The 21,360-nt window shown below is 36.8% G+C and overlaps 1 protein-coding gene across 3 annotated transcripts in view; it reads left to right on the top strand.

The window, feature by feature from the left end:
• Positions 1–21,360, top strand: part of TMLHE (trimethyllysine hydroxylase, epsilon) — a 64,956-nt gene that overhangs the window by 19,078 nt on the left and 24,518 nt on the right. For 2 of the 3 annotated variants that reach the window (XM_059911418.1, XM_059911419.1), the window contains exons 2-6: positions 989–1,170; positions 14,580–14,756; positions 15,024–15,303; positions 16,908–17,027; positions 20,153–20,389. In XM_059911418.1, coding sequence (XP_059767401.1) covers positions 990–1,170; positions 14,580–14,756; positions 15,024–15,303; positions 16,908–17,027; positions 20,153–20,389 — 995 coding nt within the window. In that variant the 5' untranslated portion in view covers position 989. The remainder of the gene's footprint in view (positions 1–988; positions 1,171–14,579; positions 14,757–15,023; positions 15,304–16,907; positions 17,028–20,152; positions 20,390–21,360) is intronic. The other variant, XM_059911420.1, reaches the window with a different exon arrangement.

Below are 21,360 nucleotides of genomic sequence, written 5' to 3'. Positions count from 1 at the left end.
CTTAGACTTTAACTCTCAATTTCCTAACCTATTTCAGAACCCTCCCTAATTCATCAGCAAATTCTATTATGTCTCTAGCTATGGCCTTTGTGTATGAAACCAATCAGTCCCTTTATTAGCTTACACCACACACTTAACATGTATATATCCACTCAAAATAAGCATTTTTAGCGGGTTTAGTGACCTTAAGGGGTTATTGAGAAGGTTCATGTCAAGCACCATACAGCTTCTCTGCAGTGGCATGGGTTTCTCCATCTTTTCCCACAGGATGAATTAATTCCTTTTAAGATCTTATGCAAATGAAGTTATTTTATTAATATTTCTGAAACCATGACACTTAGGGTGTCACCAACTCCAAGCAAGTTTATCAAGGTACTTTTGCCAATAGATATAGTTTATCCCTAATAATAACCACAATAATAATGATGATTAGAATGATAGCATATCATATATAGGACATATATAGGACTTACTATGTGACAACAAAGTTCTAAGTACTTTAGTCCTCACACTAAACCCATGGGATAAGTATTATTGTCATCCTCGTTTTACAAAACAGGAAACAGAGACACTGAGAGTTTAAGAAACTTGCCCACAATCACACATAATCAGTGGAAAAGAAAGTTTCAAGGATTCAGGATGAGGATGATAATAGTGTCACAGTGGAGAGTCCCAGAATGATAAGCCCTAAAAAGCAATCCTTCCATATGTGGTTGGAAGGTTAAAATTAGTGATTTTCTAAAGAACCACTTCAGTTAGATAGCGGGGTGGAAGCAAGATTGCAATGCATAATATGAGTGGCTGGTGAGAAGACAGAAGTAATGGTTATCAACCACTTATGCTTAGCTGTTCAGAATTTCTCCTTTAATGCTGTGGTTGAGATAATAAAATCTGTTCTTTTACATAGTTAGATATGTAGTATCATTCCTACAGCCTTATAAACATTGTTTTATATTGTTACTAACACTCTCATTGTCAAATTTTCTAGGATGTGGTGCCGCAGGTTGTCCCATCTACAAAGCAGGCTCCAGGACCTGCTGAGGGGACGAGTCACATGTTGGGCCCTTCAACAGCCCAACTTCAAAAGCTTATTTCCATTAGCCATCCATTGGCACCATACAGCCTCCAAGTCTCTGAATTGTGTTTGGCAGCAACATGAAGATCATTTTGGTAAGATGTGTAGAGGCAGATACTTTATTTTTAATTGTGACAAAAAAACCAAAATTTAATACCGTAACCATTTTAAGTGTACACTTCAGTAGTGCAAAGTATATTTACATTATTGTGCAATGACAGATTCTTTTCATGTGGACTGAAAGTACTTTCTGTGAAGTTGCGAAGACTTCTAACCATTTATTTCCAGGATTATTTTACAGGTTGCAAGAAAGACAAAACTAATATAGGGTAACAGGAAAATCTCATCCCAGCTAGGGAAAAGGAAGTCTGCTATGCCCCAGCCCCACTCTATCTCCCTGTCTCATCTAAGAAAAAATAAAGAAGAAAAAAAACCTCAGTATACAGGGGAGAGAGTTTCAAAGACATAGACTGGAAATTCTATAGCCAGGGAAAGTATTGGGTGGCATAGGGGAAAAAAGCTTTACCCCTGTGTATTAGTTTCCTAGCACTGCTGTGACAAATTACCATAAACTAATTGGCATAAACAACAGAAATTTATTCTTTCACAGTTCTAGAAGCAGGAAGTCTGAGATAAGATGTTGGCAGCGCCATGTCCTCTCTGAAGACTCTAGGAGAGAACTCTTCCTTCCCTCTTCTGGTTGCCAACAATCCTTGGTGTTCTTTGGCAACATCACTCCACTCTCTGCCTCCATCATCTTCCCTGTGTCTCTTCTGTGTCGTCAAATTTCTCTCTCCTTATAAGGGGACCATGTGTTGGATTTAGGGCCCACGCTAATCCAGTATGACCTCATCTTATCTTGATTATCTTCCAAGACCCTATTTCCAAATAACGTCTCATTCACATGTACTAGAAGTTAAGACTTCAACATATCTATTTGGGGAATGCAGTTCAACTCACAACACCCTGGAAAGGGACAAAAACAACCGTGAAGGCCACACTCCCAAAACACAGACCCACTATGCACTCCAAAGACTTAGACTCAATCCAAAGATTAGAGAATTCCCCTCCCCCCCCACTACAACCAACTAATAAGCCTCCAGTTAAAATAGCAGTGGATTACAGCTGCAAAAGACAGACTGTCTCTGAGGTGAAGCACAAAGAGAAGGGCCAAGGCCAAGAGGGGGGATAAAAACAAGATCACTAGAGAAATTTAAAGCCTCTGGTACCCATAGAGACAGTAAATGTCAAACATAGCCCAGCTCTTGGCCAGATTGATATAGTCACCCATAAATTCCTATTTACTTCAGTGTCTACTGCTCTATACATGTCTGGCTGTCAACTACAAGGACAAAATTACAAAACATGCTAAAAGGCAAGAAATAACACAAGTTGAAGAGACAAAACACCATCAGAACTAGACTCACATATGACACAGGTGTTGAAATTTTCAGTCAGGAAATTTAAAATAACTATGGCTAATATCTTAAGGATTCTGATGGAAAAGGTAGACAAAATGAAAGACCAGATAGATAATGTCAGCAGGGTGATGGAAAATATAAGAAAGAATCAAAAGGAAATCAAAAGCACAGTAACAGAAATGAGGAATGACTTTGATGGGCTCATAAGATACAACAAGGGATAGAATCAGATATAAAGATAGGTCAATAGAAATTACCCAGACTGAAATGCACAGAGAAAATGAGAGTGGAAACAAACAAACAAACAAAGAGTATTCAGGAAATGTGGAACAATATCAAAAGTTGTAACATATACATGAATGGAATACCAGAAAGAAAAGAAAGAAAGAACTAAGCAGAAGAAATATTTGAAGAAATAATTTTTGAAAGCTTTCCAAAATAAGTGTCAGACACCAAACCACATATCCAAGAAGCTTAGAGAAGCTTAGCATCCATTTTTAAACCCCCCCCCCACACACACACACAAAACCCCACACTTAGGCAAAAGAGTGAAAACAAAGAGCAAATCTTGAAGGCAGTCAGAGGGGAGAAAAACACTTCACTTACACAGAAACAGAAGAATTACAGCAGAGTTCTCATGAGAAACTATACAAGCAAGAACACAATGGAATGACACTTTTAAAGTATTAAAAGGAGAAAAAAACTGCCAACCTGGAAGTCTATATCCAGCAATCCTTCAAAAGTGAGAGGGAAATAGACTTTCTCATATAACTTCTCAAAATACTGTAAAGGAATTTCTTCTGGCAGAAGAAAAATGATATAGGTCACAAACTTGGATCTACATAAAAAAATGAAGAGTGTTAGAAATGAGTGAAGATAAACTTTTTTCCTTAATTGCACTAAATTTTAATTATTTAAATAGTAATGGCAGTGTATTTGGTGTTCATAGCACATATAAAAGTGAAACAAATGACAACAATGTGACAGGATAGGAGGGAGAAATTAGGAATATTCTATTATAAGGTAAGTCAAAAGAACTGACAATACCAAGTTCTACCAAGGATGAATAGGAATCAGAGCTCTTTTTCATTGCTGTTGGCATGCAAAATAGTACAGCCACTTTGGATGACACTTTTAGAGTTATCTAAAGGTGTGCTTAGATTATTTAAAATGTACATTGTAAACATTAGGAAAACTACTAAAAAAGTTTTAAAAAATAGTATGAATAATAAGTCAAGAAATGAGATAAAATGGAATCATAAAAAACACCCAAGGAAAATCAGAGAAGGCAGAAAAAGAGGAAAAAAGAAAGGAAACAAGGAGTAAATACAACAAATAGAAAACAGCAAGAAGGTAGATTTAGAGTCAACTACATCAATAATCTCTTCAAATATAAATTGCCTAACCACACCAGTCAAAATACAAAGATTGTCAAAATGGATCAAAAAAATATTCTACTATATGTTGTCTACAAGAAACGCACTTTAAATATAAAGGCTCAGGATAAATGTTAAGGGATGATGTGGGGACAAGGGATATATGGAGCTGTCTGTACCTTTGTCTCAGTTTTGCTGTGAACCTAAAACTGCTCTAAAAAATAGTCTACTTAAATTTTTTTAAAATTTAAAGTTAAAGGATGGAAATAGAAACACCATGCAATGCTAATCAAAACAACAGTAACTATGTTAATTTCAGACAAAACAGTCTTCAGAACATGGAAGATTATCATGGATAAAGAGGCACATAACATAGTGATAAAGGGGTCAGTTCTCCAAGAGAACATGTAACAATCCTAAAAATGTAGCACCTAACAATAAACCATCAAAATGCATGAATCAAAAACTGACAGAGATAAAAGTAGAAATAAAGAAATCCACAATTTCAGTTGGTTTTAATACCTCTCTCAGTAATCGATAGATTAAGCAGGCACCATCAACCAACTTGACCCAATTGATATTTATAGAACCATCCATCCAACAACAGTAAAGTACACATTGTTCTGAAGTTTAAATGAAACATTCATCAAGGTAGACCACATTCTGGGCCATAAAACAAAGCTCAAAAATTTTAAAGACTCTAAAAACATATAGAGTATGTACATTGACCATAACAGAAAAAAACTAGAAGTCTATGACAGAAAAGTCCCAAATATTTGGAAATCAAGGTATACACTACCAAAAAATGTATAAGTAAAATAAGTCTCAAGGAAAGTTAAAAATATTTTGAACTAAATGAAAATGAATATACAACTTATCAAAATTTGTGGTAAGCAACAATCTGTGTGCAGACAACTACAAAACACTGATAAAAAAAAATGAAAGAACATAAATAATTGGAAGGACTTTCCATGCTCATAGATTAGAAGACCCAATATTTTTAAGATGTGAATGCTCAGTATGATCTATAGATTCAATGCAATCCCACTCAAAAAATCCCAGCAGACTTTTTTATAGATATTGACAAACTGATTCTAAAATGTATGTGGAAAGACAAAGGTATCAGAATAGCCAATACACTTCTGGAAAAAAATTAAGTCAAAGGGCTTAAGTTAACCTTAGTACAGTTGGCACAAACAACACAGGGGTTAGGGTGCCAACTTTCTGAGCAGTCAAAAATCTGAGTGTAATTTACAGTCAGCCCTCTGTATATATGCAGTTCCTTCATATATGTGGTTTTACATCCACAGATCAATTTAACTGCAAATCAGGTAGTACTATAGTATTTACTATTGAAAAAAAATCTGCTTATAAGTGGACCCAAACAGTTCAAACCCATGTTGTTCAAGGATCAACTACAATCAAGGCAGTGTGGTGTTGTCAAAAGGATAGATACATAGAACAGTGGAACAAAATTGAGAGCCCAGAAATAGACCCACACAGATATGGTAAACTGATTTTTGATAAAAGTGCAAAGTCAATTCAATGGAGAAAGGACTGTTTTTTTCAACAGGTGGTGCTAGAACAGTTGGACATCCCTATGCAAAAGAGCGAAACAAAACAAAACGTTCACACCTGCCTCATACTTTGTGTAAAAAATAGCTCAAAGTTGATCATAAGCCTAAATGTAAAATGCAAAACTATAAAACTTGTATGAGAAAATGTTTGTTACCTTGGATTAAGCAAAAAGTTCTTAGATGCAACTTCAAAAGCTTAATGCATAAAGGAAAAAAATGGTAAATTGGACAATATCAAAATTCAAAACATTTTCTCTGTGAAAGACACTGCTAAAAGAATGAAAAGAAAAGCCACACAGACGTGGAGAAAATATTTGCAAACCACATGCTTGAGAAAAGATTTGTATGCAGATTTTAGAAAAACCTCTTAAAACTTAACAATAAGAAAACAAATAACCCAGTTTTTAAAAGGGTAGAAAGATCTGAACAGACACTTCACCAGAGGACAAAAGTATGACAAATAAGCATATGAAAACATGCTCAACATGATTTCATTAGGTAAATGCAAATTAAAGCCACAATGAGATGCCACTATACACCTATTAGAATGACTAAAATCCAAAAAAAACCTGGCAGTACTTAATGCTGATGAGAATGCAGAGCAACAGGAACTTGCATTCATTGCTGGTAATAATACAAAATAGTATAGCCGCTCTGGAGGAGGATTTGGTAGTTTCTTATAAAGTTAAACATGGACTTGTCAACAGTTGCACTCCTAGGTATTTACCCAACTGATTTGTAAACTTATGTCCACAGCAAAAACCCACACATGAAAAACCACTTTATTCATAATTGTCAAAAGTGGAAAGCTATCAAAATATCCTTCAATAGGTTCATTAATAAACTATAGTACATCCATACAATGGAATACTATTCAGCAATCAAAAGGAATGACATGACATTCTGTTGAAGGCAAAACTATAGGGACAGAAAACAAATCAGTGGTTGCTAGGGGTCTGGAGAGTGTGGTTACCCATAAGTATAGGGGAACTGCTAGAATGAATCATGTGGTACTGGATTATAGTTGAAGACATCAGTATAAACTCATGTTTAGCCTAATATAGATACAGATGGATAGATGCAGAAATAATTACAGTTGACCCTTGAACAATGCAGGAGTTATGGGTGCCAACCTTCTGTGCAGTCAAAAATCCACATATAACTTGTAGATTGCCCTCTGTATACGCAGTTCTGAGTCCAAGCTCGCTCTGCTCGCTGCACAACAGGCCAATAAATCAGGAGACGAGGTGTTGAGGCAAGGAACCGTGACTTATTTGGAAACCCGGGCCTCCGAGAAGATGGTGGACTAATGTCCTAGAGTATCATCTTATCGGGGTCTGGATGTCAGTTTCTTTTATAGAAAAGAGAGGGGGAGGAGATGAGGAAGTAAACTAAAAAGGCCACAAGTCTTGCAAAACATCCCCTGGTTTGGCCAGCCTCGGGGAGGGGATGTGTTAATTTCTTCTTTCTTGCAGCCATTCACTGGTGGGCAGGGTCAGGATGTTTCCCTGTGAGCTGAACAAAGGCACTTTAGTTTAACATTCAGGCAGAGGGGCAGGGTTCCCCGAGGCAGGCCATTATGTATGCCAATAGCTATAGACAACATCCTTTTAGTGATTATAGTAACAAAAAGCAACGGAGAGCAAAGGTTAAAATAAAAGAAACAGATCCACCGTGGAGTCTGATTTTGCTCTTCCCTGCTACAGTTGCTCTGTATCCACATTTCCGCATTCTCGGATTCAACCAACCACAGACTGTGTAGTACCGTACGTAGTATGTACTATTGAAAAAAATTCTGTGTATAAGTGGACCTGTGCAGTTCAAACCCATGTTGTTAAAGGGTCGGCTATATAGATAATGTTTTTACACATAGATTAGTATATTTCCTAGCTCTAGCTGCTGAGAGGTCCTGGAAACAATGACACCACAGTGGCAATGAGCACACCCAGATCTTGGTTTCTAATACCATGCTCCAAGAAAAGGAACCAAGGGCTCCTTAGAAAAATGGACTATTCTAGAGCTGGGTCAGAGAAAATACAAGATGAGCCTGGAGAATCTTGAAGTCCCAGAAAGTAAGGAATTGCTCCAAAAAATGAGGCAATGTTAAAGGGACACAGGAGCTAACTAAAAGAGCTTCTAATGGCCAATGCTGAAACAATTTGAGCAAGAAAATAAATAATGTAATACTGGATTATAACCAAAAGTGTAAAATAAATATCCATGAATCCGTGCTGATATAAATAAATGAATAAATGGGGAGAGTACATATAAATGTCCCATACAAAAGAATTCCAAATAATTTATGTAGATATTCCTCCTCCCCCAACTATGGAGGTGGATCTTAAGTCCCCAGTCCTAGAATGCAGGCTGCACTTAGTGATTTGCTGGCAAAGAATAGAATATGGAAGGAGGGTGGGGTAACTTAAGTAGAGAAATGTAGCAAACACTACCTTTGATAGCATGTACCAGTGATATGATATGGTGAGAAGGGCACCTCACTTCTGTGGCTATCTTCCCCAAAACTTATAACCCCACTTTAACCATGATAAAAGCATCAGATAAACCCAAATTGTGGGACATTCTAACAAAATGCCTGACCAGTACCTCTCAAAACTGTCAAGGTCATCAAAAACAAGGAAAGTCACAGCCCAGAGGAGCCTAAGGAGACATGATGACTAAATGTAATGTGGGTCTTGGATGGGATCCTGGGACAGAAAAAAGACATTAGGGGAAAACTAATGAGATTCAAATAAATTATGGGATTTAATTAATAAATAATGTATCAGTATTCATTCATCAGTTGTGACAAATTTACCATACTAATGTATGATATTAGTAATAAGGGAAACTGGGCAAGGGCTATATGGGAACTCTTTGTATTTGCAACTTTTCTATAAAATTAAAATCATTCTGAAATTTAAAACAAATTTATTTACAGAGAGGTAGTAGAAACCTCAAGCCATAAGTTTCACTATGAAAGGGAATATGAGGTAGAGTGGTAGTGGAGGGGGATATTGTTTTAAGATGGAAGACATTGCAACATGTTCACTGATGAGAATGATCCAGTAGGAGGGGACAATTTGATGATGCAAAAGAGGGGGATAGAAAAATTTCAGAAGTGTAGTACCTGAGTAGGAAAGGGAGAGGATCTGATTCATAAATGAGAGTGTTGGCCTTGATTAAGTGCACAGATATTTCAACCATAGTAACAAGAAGGAAGGCAGAATATATGGGCACAGATGCATGTAAGTGGGTGGATGTGGAGCATGGGTTTGTGGAGATTGTCTTCTAATTGCTTCCATATTCTCTTTGAAGGAGTAAGCAAGGTAATCAGTTGAAAGTGGGAAGGGAGAGGTGGTGGTGGCAGTTTGAGGAGAGAAGACACTATGTATAATAGTCTTCTTGGAGAGTGAGTAAGTGATTTTACTAAGAAATTATGCAAGGACTGTTTGGCAGCGTTGAGTACTCATTTGATATTTTTGGTGATGATTTTAAAATGAAAGTAACCAATACAGTTTAATTTTTTTTCTCTAACAATGTTTAGCTGCTTGGCTGCAGGCACAGAGGAGGTGTGGACCTGAGTGTATCCGGGTCAGAGCTTTGTCAGGGAAGCATTGGCAGAGGGCGATAGGGGGGCAAGGGAGTTAAGGGGGTTGGCAAGGAATTAATTAAAATGACGGATCATGGAAGGTGGGCCCTGTAAGGAGGGAATCGAAGCCATTAAAGGAGGCAAGATGATGGATAACAAAAAGGAGCTTATGGTCAATGGATTGGAGCTTTTTGTGTAGTTGAAGGATTATTACAGTGAAGAGTGCCTGAATAATTGAGCTGGAGAAGGAACAACAGGTAGTCAGAGTATAGGGTGTTTGAAATGAAAATTATGAAGGTATTACAATTAATAATGATGAAGCTGCCAAGAATGATGACAGGGGAAGGGATGACGGGGTGACTGTAAAAGACAGTAAGCTGATCTTCATTTATTTAAAAATAAAGCGACTCAGGAGATACATGATTCGAGTAATGAAGAAGTTTAGAGTTATATAGGATAGCATGAGCTTCAAAGCAGCAATGAGGCAACTATCCTACCAGGATTACTACAGCCTTGCCTTGCTCCCTTGATGGTCCAGAAACTAGAGCAGTTTTTCCAAAGTTCAATCTGATTTTAGTACTCTGATTTTAAAAATCGCTTTATAGAGAGGCCCACTGTTAGAGATGATGATTGCCTGAAGGTGGCAGGAGAAAAGAGTGGAAATGGAGAGGTCAGGTGGATTTCAGAGTGACAGAGGAGGCGGAAGTAACAAACCTTGGTGATTGATTAAATGTAGGTTACAAGAGAAATGAGTTGAGTCCTAAGTTTCTCTTCTGTATTGACATTTTGGCAAGACCTAATTAATGAACATTTGTTCAGTGTCAACTTTATACAGAACTGAGAACTTCTAGAGAACCAAAGATGGAAGACATAGTCCCTACCTTAATGTAAACATAAAACATAAAATGAGTAAATAAATATAAGGAGCATAAATAGCTTATGCCATATGCAAATGCAAATTAAATTGATACATACCAACTACTTAATTTCAAAGAAAATGTAGGGTTAGTCAAGGAAGCTTCCTTGAATTAAATTAATTTTTAGCTAGATTTTGAAAGAAAAGATGGTCATTTAATTAGAGGAGCCTGTAATTTTAAGGAGAAAAATGGCAAGAGCAGAGGTAATAATGAATTGCAGCCATGGAAAGGACAGTAAGCATACCAACTTGACTAAAATGAAGGGGATTTTTTGGAGCTTTTTAAGATATGAGTCCATCCCCATAGTACAAATTATTCCACTACTGTACAGTATGTGCCTGGCAACTTCTCACCCATCTAATAGGGCAGGAGAAGATCATCCATAGTTTTGACGACAGGATCATTCTCATTTCTGAATGAGCAAGTACCAGGAGCCAGGCGGTGTGATAAACGCGAAGCATGCAGTGATGGAGAAGACACATTCCCTCCCTATCCTCAAGGTACCGTCTTATGGCAAAAACAAACACACAGACAGTTATAAAACAGTGTGATAAATGCTTTTAGACAGCATATGGAGTGCTATAAGAACAAGAGGAGAGTTACCTAACCCAAACTAAAGAGTTATAAATGACTGCCTGCAGGATTTGCGCAGAGTCATGAATATTTAAATATGAATTAGGCAAGGGAAAAAGGGTGAGAAGGTAAGAATGAATGTTCTGTTCAGAGGGAACTGCATGTGCAAGAGCTTGAAGGTTATAGTTTGTCAAAACCCTGGATTACCTCAGTGTAATGACCAATCTGAATGAGGGTTGGTGGTACTTAATCACTTTTATCACTCTAAGGGAGTGGTTCTCAATACTTTTAGTGTATGAATCTCATAGAAATTCTGTTGCAAGCTGTGGATCCTCTCCATAGAAAAATACAGAACTACACACACACATACATACGCACTCACATACACACACACACACACACACACAGTTTTACATATCATTCCATGGATCCTAGGTCAAGAACTCCAACTTCAGATCACCACCAAATAATAGCCCCATTCCACAGTATCAGCAGCTGCTATATCAGAGGCTCTTTCAATTAACTTCAGTGTCTGGATTTTCAAGCATTCAACACCAACTTTTGACTCATAACTAGAAGATGTTATAGGTACATGGAGGTGATGCCCCAGTGGTCCGCTCTGCTTCTCTCCCAAGGATGTTAGAAGGGAAAGGCATTTCCTCCCAGGTAATAAGCTACCTACTAGCAGCATGTCTGACTTAGACAATAGGATTTCTTGTAATACTCTTCTCAGACAGTTTGTATGGACTGCAAGTGTCACTCTTTTCTGTTTCTATATGTATCTCAGGGTTTTTTGTTGAAAATCTGGACATTTTAGGTAATACAGAAACTGATTTCTGACCTCGCAGGGGGATTGTTGCTGTATGTGTGTTTTGTTTATTTGTTTATTGACGTCTCTGGAGTAATTGGTTTTTATTTTTAACTGTGGCTTCTTTGTATCACAGTGGGGTCAGCATAACTCAGTGGTCCTCAACTGGGGGGGTTTTGCCACCACAGGAGACACTTGGCAATGTCTGGGAACATTTTTAGTTGTCACAGCTGACGAGGAGGATGCTTCTAGCATCTAGTGGGCGGAGGCTAGGGATGCCCTCGATGTCCACAGTACCAAGGTTTGAGAAACCCTCGTATAGTTTAGTGGCCGGCTAACAGTTGGTCAGAGGTTAAGCTAAAAACCTTAAGCCAGTAAGGCTTCCACCTCTTGCCAATGGATGTGTGTGTGGATTGGGGCACGCAAAGTTTCGGCTGTTTATATGTCTGCCCAGGCTTTCAGTTTCTGCCATTCTTCACATGTCTCCATTGTGCCTCACATTCCTCCAGGGGCATGTAGATAACTAGGGACCTTTCCATTCTCTCCTTATTGTGCACACAGCCCTGCATGTGTGCACAGCCTTACCGAACACAGGGGATGTGAGGGGGCTTTCCAAGGCCCACTATAGCTGTCCCATTCCCTTGATCCCCCTGATAGATTTCTGGCTGTTCTGCGGATCTATTGCTTGTCCCAACCAGTATGCCTTCCTTGATTGTTTTCAACACCCAGGGGCATGGAGTTTTAATGTGCTCTGCTCCAAATCAATTTAGTCCCCTTCAGCAGCAAAGCTGCTGGCTTTCTTGGCTTGCCTGCCCTGGTAGAACTATTGCTGATGGAGCTGGTGGGGGTGGGGTAGGGAGTGGAAGCACCCCAAGCTAAAACACACAGATTCCCACTGTTCTTACCCAAGGTTCAATAGTTTTTCTTGACTAAATGCTTCTTAATTTGTTGTAAGCCTTTGGTCAATTTCCAGGTCCTAAAATGGTGGTTATTGGTAATTTTGTCCAGTTTTATCATTGTTATTGGGGGAGAGGATTTTCCAAGCTCCTTACTCTGCCTTTCCTGAAGTCTCACCTTCAGAGATTCTCAAGACTACACTTTGAGAAACACTAGCATAGAACTTTGGGGTTGGACAACTTGAGTTCACGTCCTAGGTTCACCACCTAATGATTATATGATCTTACAAAGTTATTTAACATCTCTGAGCTTTAGTTTCCTGTCCTTAAAGTGAGAATGATAACATTGTACAAAGTTAATTTGAGGAGTCCAGATATACTGCATTTTTTAACTGTTTATTAGGATCTCATTGTAGATACACCACAGTTTATTCAGCTATTCCTCGACTTCCCCCACTGACAGACATTTAGTCTTATTTTCTAATTATTTTGCTATTATAAACAAAACTATTATGAATATCCTTGTGCATACCTCTTCATATGTGACGGTTTCTATAAGGTAAGTACTGAGAGGTAAATTTCTGGGTCAAGCAATAAATATACACATTTTTTATTATTTTCATAGAAACTTCCAGATTGCCATTCACTGTGTCTTCACCAATTTATACTCACATTACCAGTGTTTGAGAGTATGCATTTCTCCACATCTTTTGAAAACACATGTTTTAATCAAACTTTAAAATTTTTGTCACTCTGATGGATAAAAAATGATATCTTAATACCCATTTCTCTGATTACTACTAAGGTTAGAACAGTTCATGTGTTTACTGGTCATTTCTGGTGACTTTCCTATTGATATCCTTCGGTCATTTTTCTATTGAGTTTCTATCTTAATGATCACAAGGATTTATTCTATATCCTGGGTATTAACCCTTTTATGTTAAAAAGATTTTTCCTGTTACTTGTCTTTTAACTTTGTTTTTTACATTGTTTGCAAAACAGAAGGTTTTTATTTTCATATACACAAATTATCTTTTATGCTTTTTGTGTCATATTAAAAAGGCTTTTCCTACCTCAGAGTTGTCAATATATAACAGTTTTATTTTTTATCTTTTACTCTATCAGTAGTTTACTGTTGAGGCTGACGTGACTCTAGAATCAACTTTTCAAGATTCATTTTTCCAAAACTAGTTATTGAGTAATCTATCTTTTCACCACTATTACAAAATACCACCTTTAACATATACCATATTTTCATGTACAGTTGAGTCTGTTTTGAGACTCTATTCTGTCCCCTTGATCTGTTAGTCCATTCTGCATGAATATCATACTTTTTAAATGACTATAGCTTTATAATACATTTTTATATCTAGTAAGACTTCCCCTCCATGCCTTTCTTTTTCTTTCTCAAAATTGTTACTTTATTAATTCTGAGTATGATTCTTGGAATTAGCCTGTCCAGTACATGAAAATTTTCACTGGGATTTGGATTGAAAGTACATGGAGTTCTGTGTATTAATTTGTGGGAGAATTCCTATCTTTTCATTATTGAATCTGCCCATCTGTGAGCATATTTCTCCATTCAAGTTTCCTTCAAGTCTTTCAGGATAGTTTTATAGATTTCTCCATAGTAGTCTTCCACATTTTCATTTTTTTCCCAGACACTTTATAGTTTTTGTTCCTCTTATAAATTTGAACTCCTTTTTATTTACCTTGTCTAAATGAATAACCTGATGTATAAGAAAGTTTGATTTTTTGCTAACTTTTTATTTTGATACATCTTCAAACTAACAGAAAAGTTGCAAGAATGGTACAAGGACCTCCTTTATATCCTCTATCCATGTCTTCTTTTTATATACTTGAATGGCTTCATTTTCCAAATTTAGAACTCTGATCTGTTTTGAGTTTATCGTGGACACCCAGTGACAATATGAGGTATGGACTCAGTTTTATCTTTTTGCAAATGATTATCAGTTGTCCCAACACCGTTTATTTAAAAATTCATATTTTCCACAGTGATTACACCTGCCAGTTTTTACGTACCAAATTTCTATATGCATTCATGTATATTTTTGGACTTTTTATACTCTTCTGTTGTTTTATCTGCCTTTTCCTATACCAACATCACACTGTTTTAATCATAGAAGTTCTATACTATGTTTTAATATCTAGTAGGGGGCTAGTGTCCCCCTCATTGCTCTTGCTTATTTCTTGGTAGAAGACTTTTTGAAGGAAGTTTTCTGGGTCCTGATTTTTTAGTTTTCCTAAATAAATATTTATTTATTTTTACAAAATAAATAATGTAAAATAATATAATAATATAAAAAGAGTGTGATCTTTTCCTTAGAACTGCAATATGCTAACACCGTGATGCGCTTCGATTATGTCTGGCTTCGAGACCACTGCCGCTCAGCATCTTGCTACAACTCTAAGACTCACCAGCGCAGCCTAGACACTGCCAGTGTGGATTTATGTATCCAGCCAAAGACCATTCGTCTGGATGAGACCACACTCTTTTTCACTTGTGAGTGGACAGGAGACTTGGTCTTCTTCGGGGTACTCTTTTAAAGAACAATTGTTTTACAAAAAATGGTTTGCCCCTTTCCAAAACAAGGTATTCTTTTAGTTACTCTTTGTTTTTCCTTTCTTTGGAAGCATTTATTTTTGAACCTTTTATTTTTCTTCTTAAATAAAATTGCTCTAATCTACAGCTGACATCATTCTTAACCAGTAAATTATTGGCAGTATTTATAATTATTATTTTTAATGCCTTTTATTTTTCCCTTAAAAGGGCCAGATGGTCACGTGACTAGATATGATTTGGATTGGCTGGTGAAAAACAGCTATGAAGGGCAGAAACAAAAGGTCATCCAGCCTAGAATCTTATGGAATGCTGAAATCTACCAGCAAGCCCAAGTTCCATCTGTAGATTTCCAGAGCTTCTTAGAAACCAAGGAGGGACTGAAGAACTTTCTACAGAACTTTCTGCTCTATGGAATTGCTTTTGTAGAAAATGTCCCTCCTACTCAAGAACACACAGAGAAGTTGGCAGAAAGGATCAGCTTGATCAGGTAAGTCATTAGTTTCCTGATATCTGCAGAAATTAATTTCCAGTGACAGGTATGGTCACCCTCGTTTTTCCAGAATATTTTGTGGCCTGAACAATGGGATTCCCATTTATAGTGCTTTATTTGAAGCCCAGATTTCTAATCTCTAAAGACACTTACATGTTAAATATGGTGAAGACTTCAAAGTCATCGGTATTTTTTTCGAGCCCAGTGATGCTCAAAGTAGGAGTTAGTCATTGTACACTAGAAAGAGCACTAACTGTGAGTAAAGAAAACCAGATAGTAGTCTGAGTTCTACCATCAAGCAGTTGGGTAAACATAGACAACTGCATAACACACACACCCCTTCCCTCAATCCCCACCCCCGCCGCCCCAGTAGCCTCTATTTTCCTATCTGATCAGTAACAGGATTGAATAAGATGGTGTCTAAAGATCATCTGCTTTTGACCTTCTATTATTCCTAAGGCTTAATTCAGAGCCTGGTTGTTAATACTACTGCTTTATACTGTATAGCATTTAACCAGCATATTCAAATCCGTTATTTTCATTGGTCATTATAGTAATCCTGATAAGTGTGTATTTTATCTCCTGTTCTACTGATGAGGCTCTTGAGGCTCAAATGTATTAAGTGGCTTGCCCAGGACTGCTCTGCTTGTAAGCAGTAGAACTGGGATTCAGATAGCTCGGGTTTCCTGATCCTAAATACAATGTTCTTTCCATTGCATTTCTAGGTAGTATATAGATTTATCTTCTGTAGTATTAAATGTGATGTAAACCAACTTGGTTATAATTAGTACTTTCCTTTTATTTCATAAGAGCCAGATATAGCTCATTGTGTAGCAGACAGTATGCTGGGTCATTTGCCCTATCCTAGTAGAGCATAATTAACATTTGTGAACCATTCAGTTTCAAACACAGTTTGAGAACTATCAAGTAAAAAAGCTGTGCTAGTAGGCAATAAGTTGACAGGGCTTTAGAGGTGATAGTTCAAAAGGAAGGCCATTTCCTGTTTGGATTTTGAGGGTTCAGAGAATAAGATGAACTCTGAAAGCTAAAGAATTAAAGTGACCTTTAGTCAGATCTGAGCCTACTAGGAAAATAACTATGAAATCAAAACCCATGATGTTATTGTATCTCTCCTCAAGGAGAGATACAATAACAGTGATACAGCAACTCTCACTAAATACTTGCTAATATAAACTATCCTTTCTCTTTTTCTTATTCCTCCATGTCTAAAAGATGGGTGAAGATCTACATTAATCACTTCTAAAAGCAACTACCCCAAAACATCTTTTTCTATGTGAGGAAGGTGAGTGCAGGACAGAAGTTTGAGTGTGAAAGCTATTAAAAGTAGATACATAAACAGAGTGGGATGATTCCCTAAGCTTTCAAACTATATTATCCTTTCACCCTTTTCCCCCCAGCTTCCTAGAATATTACTCAGTGGAGGAATTGTTTAGACTGGTGATGTGTTCAACTGTCATATTTACCTTATAGATGGAAATCTGGAGCCAAACAATCTATTGTTATTTGTGAATAATTAAAGAAAGTATTGGAAAGAGTTTTGAATGATAAGAATGAAAGGTTTCCTATACTTCATTTGACAGAGAAACCATCTATGGGAGGATGTGGTATTTCACTTCAGACTTCTCCAGGGGTGACACTGCATACACCAAGCTAGCTCTGGATCGGCACACTGACACTACCTATTTTCAAGAGCCCTGTGGGTAGGTGGATTAGAATTTTCCAAAGTGGGATCATTACGTGTGATGGTCTTGAATAGTTTCTTAATCATTCTCTGTTTTATTTGAACCAAGATCATATCTGCTGCTGCTGATTTGTATGACTGTTTCTTTTCTCCTTAGAAACATGATCATTTTTAAACACCCTAGCTCAGTCTTCTTTAGACTTATAGGAATTAAAATTTTTGAAATGATTGAAAATCTACCTGACTACATAAATGGATGTAAATTTTGTTTAATTTACATTTTTTCTCAAAGTAATTACAATTAACTTACCAAAAATGTATTGATTAACCATTAGTTTGGGAATTTGTACAGTTTTTCATATTTAGTTGTTATATTGCAAAGGGTTCAATCTTCCAAACACAGCTACTTTGGGTATGGTAGTAAGAGGAATTTAAATCCAATTTACAAGAAGTTGGAGAGGAGGAATGAATGAAAAATAACCTTCTCACATGGACTCAGAAGCTATTGAGTCAAAGATAACGTATACCATACTTTTTTCCAGCTTTATTGAGATATAATTGACATATGACATTGTGTAAATATAAGGTGTACAATGTGTTGATTTGATATGGTCATATACTGTAATATTATTACCAGTAGCTAACAGAGAGTAGATCTTAAATCTTCTCACCACAGAAAAGAAATAGTAATTATTTGACATGATGCATTGATTTCCTTTAAGGGTTTGGAGCCTAAGAATATTTGGTTCAGAGGAGGAAGAATAAAGCATCTTTTTGACATCCTGCTCAATGTTATCGATATACAAAAAGCCCTGCATCCTCATTCTACAGGATGCAGAAGGAAGAATATGAGGAAATGGGATGAGAAACAGTTGGACAGGGGTTGAGGTTCAAATATTGACTAGCTCTTTTCTCTCTGACCACTACCAGAGATACACGGTTGTCTGTGCCTTTAATTTAACCCTTTCTAATCAATGGCAAGGACCAAGTACATTAGCAGTATAATGAGAGTAGTTAAGAGTTCAGGCTATGGCATCAACCAGACCTGGATTTGTATCCCACCTGGAACATAGGTTAGCTTTGTGATCTTGGAAAATAACTTAACCTCTCTATGCCTCAGTTTATTCATCTGTAGAATGGGACTAGTAATAAAACCTGTCCATTTGTATTGCTTAGGGATTAAGTTACATGATGTATTTAAAGCACTTGGCATACTTCCTAGAACATAATAAATGTTCAATAAATACTAGCTATTATTATTATCATTTTAGCCATTGTCATCATCATCATCATTGTTATATGCCTTACGCTTTCTAAAGCTACCTTTGCTCAGGATCTCATCCTTTCCAACCTCCTTGGGGATTTCTCTCTCCTGTATCTTCAGCCTTCCATACATATTGACTCCTTCCTATCAGCTTCTCATTTCTTGAATCTCTACTTTTGTACACTCTATCTCCTTCTAGTTACAGCCCCGCCTTACTCCTCACCTTCACAGCTAAACTTATTAAAATAATTGTCTACATTCAGTGTCTTTTCATTCTCACTTCTCATTCACTCTTCAAACCTGTAGTCAGCTAGTTTATCCACCCCCCTCCCAATTAAAATTAATCTCTCCAAAGTCACCAGCAACTAACTTATTGCCATACCCAGTGTGTACCTTTCAGTCTTCATCTTATTTGACCCCTGGGACCATTAACCACTCCCTCTTCTTAAATATCCTTTCTTTTCTAGTTTTCCTTCTATATCTATAGCCATTTTTCCTCAGTCTCCTGTGCCAGCTTATTTTCCTTTGTCCATGTTGTAAATATTGTTGTTTCTCAAGGTTTTCTCCTTCTCCCTCTTTTCTTACTTGAAATGATCTCTCCAAATGACTTCTTCCATGCTCTTGGCTTTAGCTATCACCTACAGACAACTACAAAATCTACCTCTCTTCTAAGGTAAACATCTTCAACTGGCTGCTCAGTAATCCTAACCTAGAAATTTCACAGAAAGGTCAACATAGCCAGAACTGACCTTTCTCATTTTAATTGTATTTACCCTAGGTTCTCCTTGATTTTATTCCTTCTATCTTTATTTATGTTTATTACTTATTTTACTTTGTTGTTTACTTTTCCTTATTTTTGCTTTTTTCCTAAATTACTATTAATTTTATTTTCCCCTTGTTAATTTGAAATTTTTACTGTAGTTTTCCAGTCCATTAATAGTTGCATTTCCTTTTCCTGTTAAATTTTCAGCCATATATAACTCAACTATTTCAACATGTCCTTAAACTGAACCTCTTCCTCAACCCCTCTCACCCCCTTATTATCATCCAATTATGCATCTGCCTGCGTTCTCTTGACAGATGGCATTATTATTTGTCAGGTTGTCCAGGTGAAAAACCTGCAGTCATTCTAGATATTTGCCTGTTCTTCGTCCTCCGTCATGTTGCTTAGGTGTGTCCTCTTTTCTATAAAACCCTTCTCTAAGCTCAAGCCCTCAGTATTTTTCTCTGCTATTTCAGTTATCCAAGTTGTTTTCCATGTTTTTTGTCATCTTGCTTCCCACCAGTTCATCTCCCATCTCAGTTTAAACTCCTTGTTGTTTTGCGTTGATATCTTTGGTCATACTTTTTTTTTTTTTTTGCCTGGAATGCCCTCTCCTCACCTCAATCTCATTTCAGCCCAACTCTTGCTCATTCTTTAAGACTAAGCAAAACCATTCTCATCCACCTCCAAAAACATTTCTCTATACAGCACACCACTACAATAATTTCCTCTGTTTATGGCCCCACTGTATCTTGTATACAACTTTATTATAGTGCCTGTTGGTACTTACTTGCTTCATCTCTTCTTAGTAGACTGGCCTTCTTTAAAACAGAGACTATACCTTATTCATGACGGTATTCCCTGGGTCTGTCACATATAGCCATCAATACATGTTAAATATGCTTAGGAGGAACCTGTAGTGGCATTAATATTTCAAAGCACAAAAAAGTACAGCTGGCTATGAAGGGAAGGCAATTGGGAAATGAGATTTATTTCTTAGTGAAAAGAAAATGACACAAGTGGAGTCAATAATCATTTCATATATATTTTTTCTAAAATTTTGATATATTCTCTTTTCTCCACTGAACAGAATAATTTAATTTTTCCCCCTCTTTAGCATTCAAGTGTTTCACTGTCTTAAGCATGAAGGAACAGGTGGCAGGACACTGCTAGTAGATGGATTCTATGCAGCAGAACAGGTACTTCAGAAGGCACCTGAGGAATTTGAACTCCTCAGCAATGTGCCATTGAAGCATGAATATATTGAAAATGTTGGAGAATGTCACAACCACATGATTGGGGTAGGGCCAGTCTTAAATATCTACCCGTGGAATAAAGAGCTCTATATGATCAGGTGAGTACCAAAGAACTATCTCTCAGTGTAATGTATTTGTCAGATATTAGTCTTCTAATGTAATGAAAATTCCTAATATCCTATGTCTGTCACATTTTAATATTGCTATTGTATAGCTTTCTATTAGTACAATTTCCATTCTTATTATAATTCCCATGGAACAATGAATAGGCCAACAGACAAGGAATGCTAGATTGGAGGGGGCAGATATTTCACATAGCATTTAAAAAGGAAAACATTTGAAAACAAAAAACAGTTATTAAATTGTGCTCAGTCACCAAATAGCTAAGGGTACCCAAAGGCATGATAACAACAACATTTGACTGTTGCCCAGATTTATGCAAATCTCCTGACCTGTGTATATCCAATAGTCTACTAGATATTGCCACCTAGTATCTTGTAGGATCATAAAGCACAGTTTATTCAAAACTGAACTCATCATCTCCCCTCATTTCAAGCCTTCTCCTTCACACCGAATTGTGAGGATAAAAATAAATTGTTGCCCCTGTCTTTGCCCCTGGATTGTAGTAGGAACTACATAAATACTAAATCACTTCCCTGGGATAAGCTCCACTGGAAAACTCTCCCTCAGTCATTCTTATATCTCAATTGCCTAGAACAATGAGTAGGTGCTCAATATTTTCCCCAACATTTTATTACGAACATTTTTCATAATACAGAAAAGTTGAAAAGCATTTACAAGAAAACTCATATACCCACCACCTAGATTCTACCATTGAGATATTACTATACTTACTTTATTACCTATCTATCCATCTTTCTATCTCTCTGTTTATCTATCAATTAATCTTATTTTTGATATATTGGAAAGTACATTGCAGATATGAGTATATGTCCCCCTAATATACTTCAACATTTATAACCTTAAGTCTAAAGTTCAATATTTGTTTACAGATCTTTAATTTTGATATAAAATATACATACAGTGATGTTATAAATATTGAATATAC

Source organism: Balaenoptera ricei, chromosome X (genome assembly GCF_028023285.1).
Source record: "Balaenoptera ricei isolate mBalRic1 chromosome X, mBalRic1.hap2, whole genome shotgun sequence".
Classification (NCBI taxonomy): domain Eukaryota; kingdom Metazoa; phylum Chordata; class Mammalia; order Artiodactyla; family Balaenopteridae; genus Balaenoptera; species Balaenoptera ricei.
This window is presented reverse-complemented; position numbering and strand designations above follow the sequence as displayed.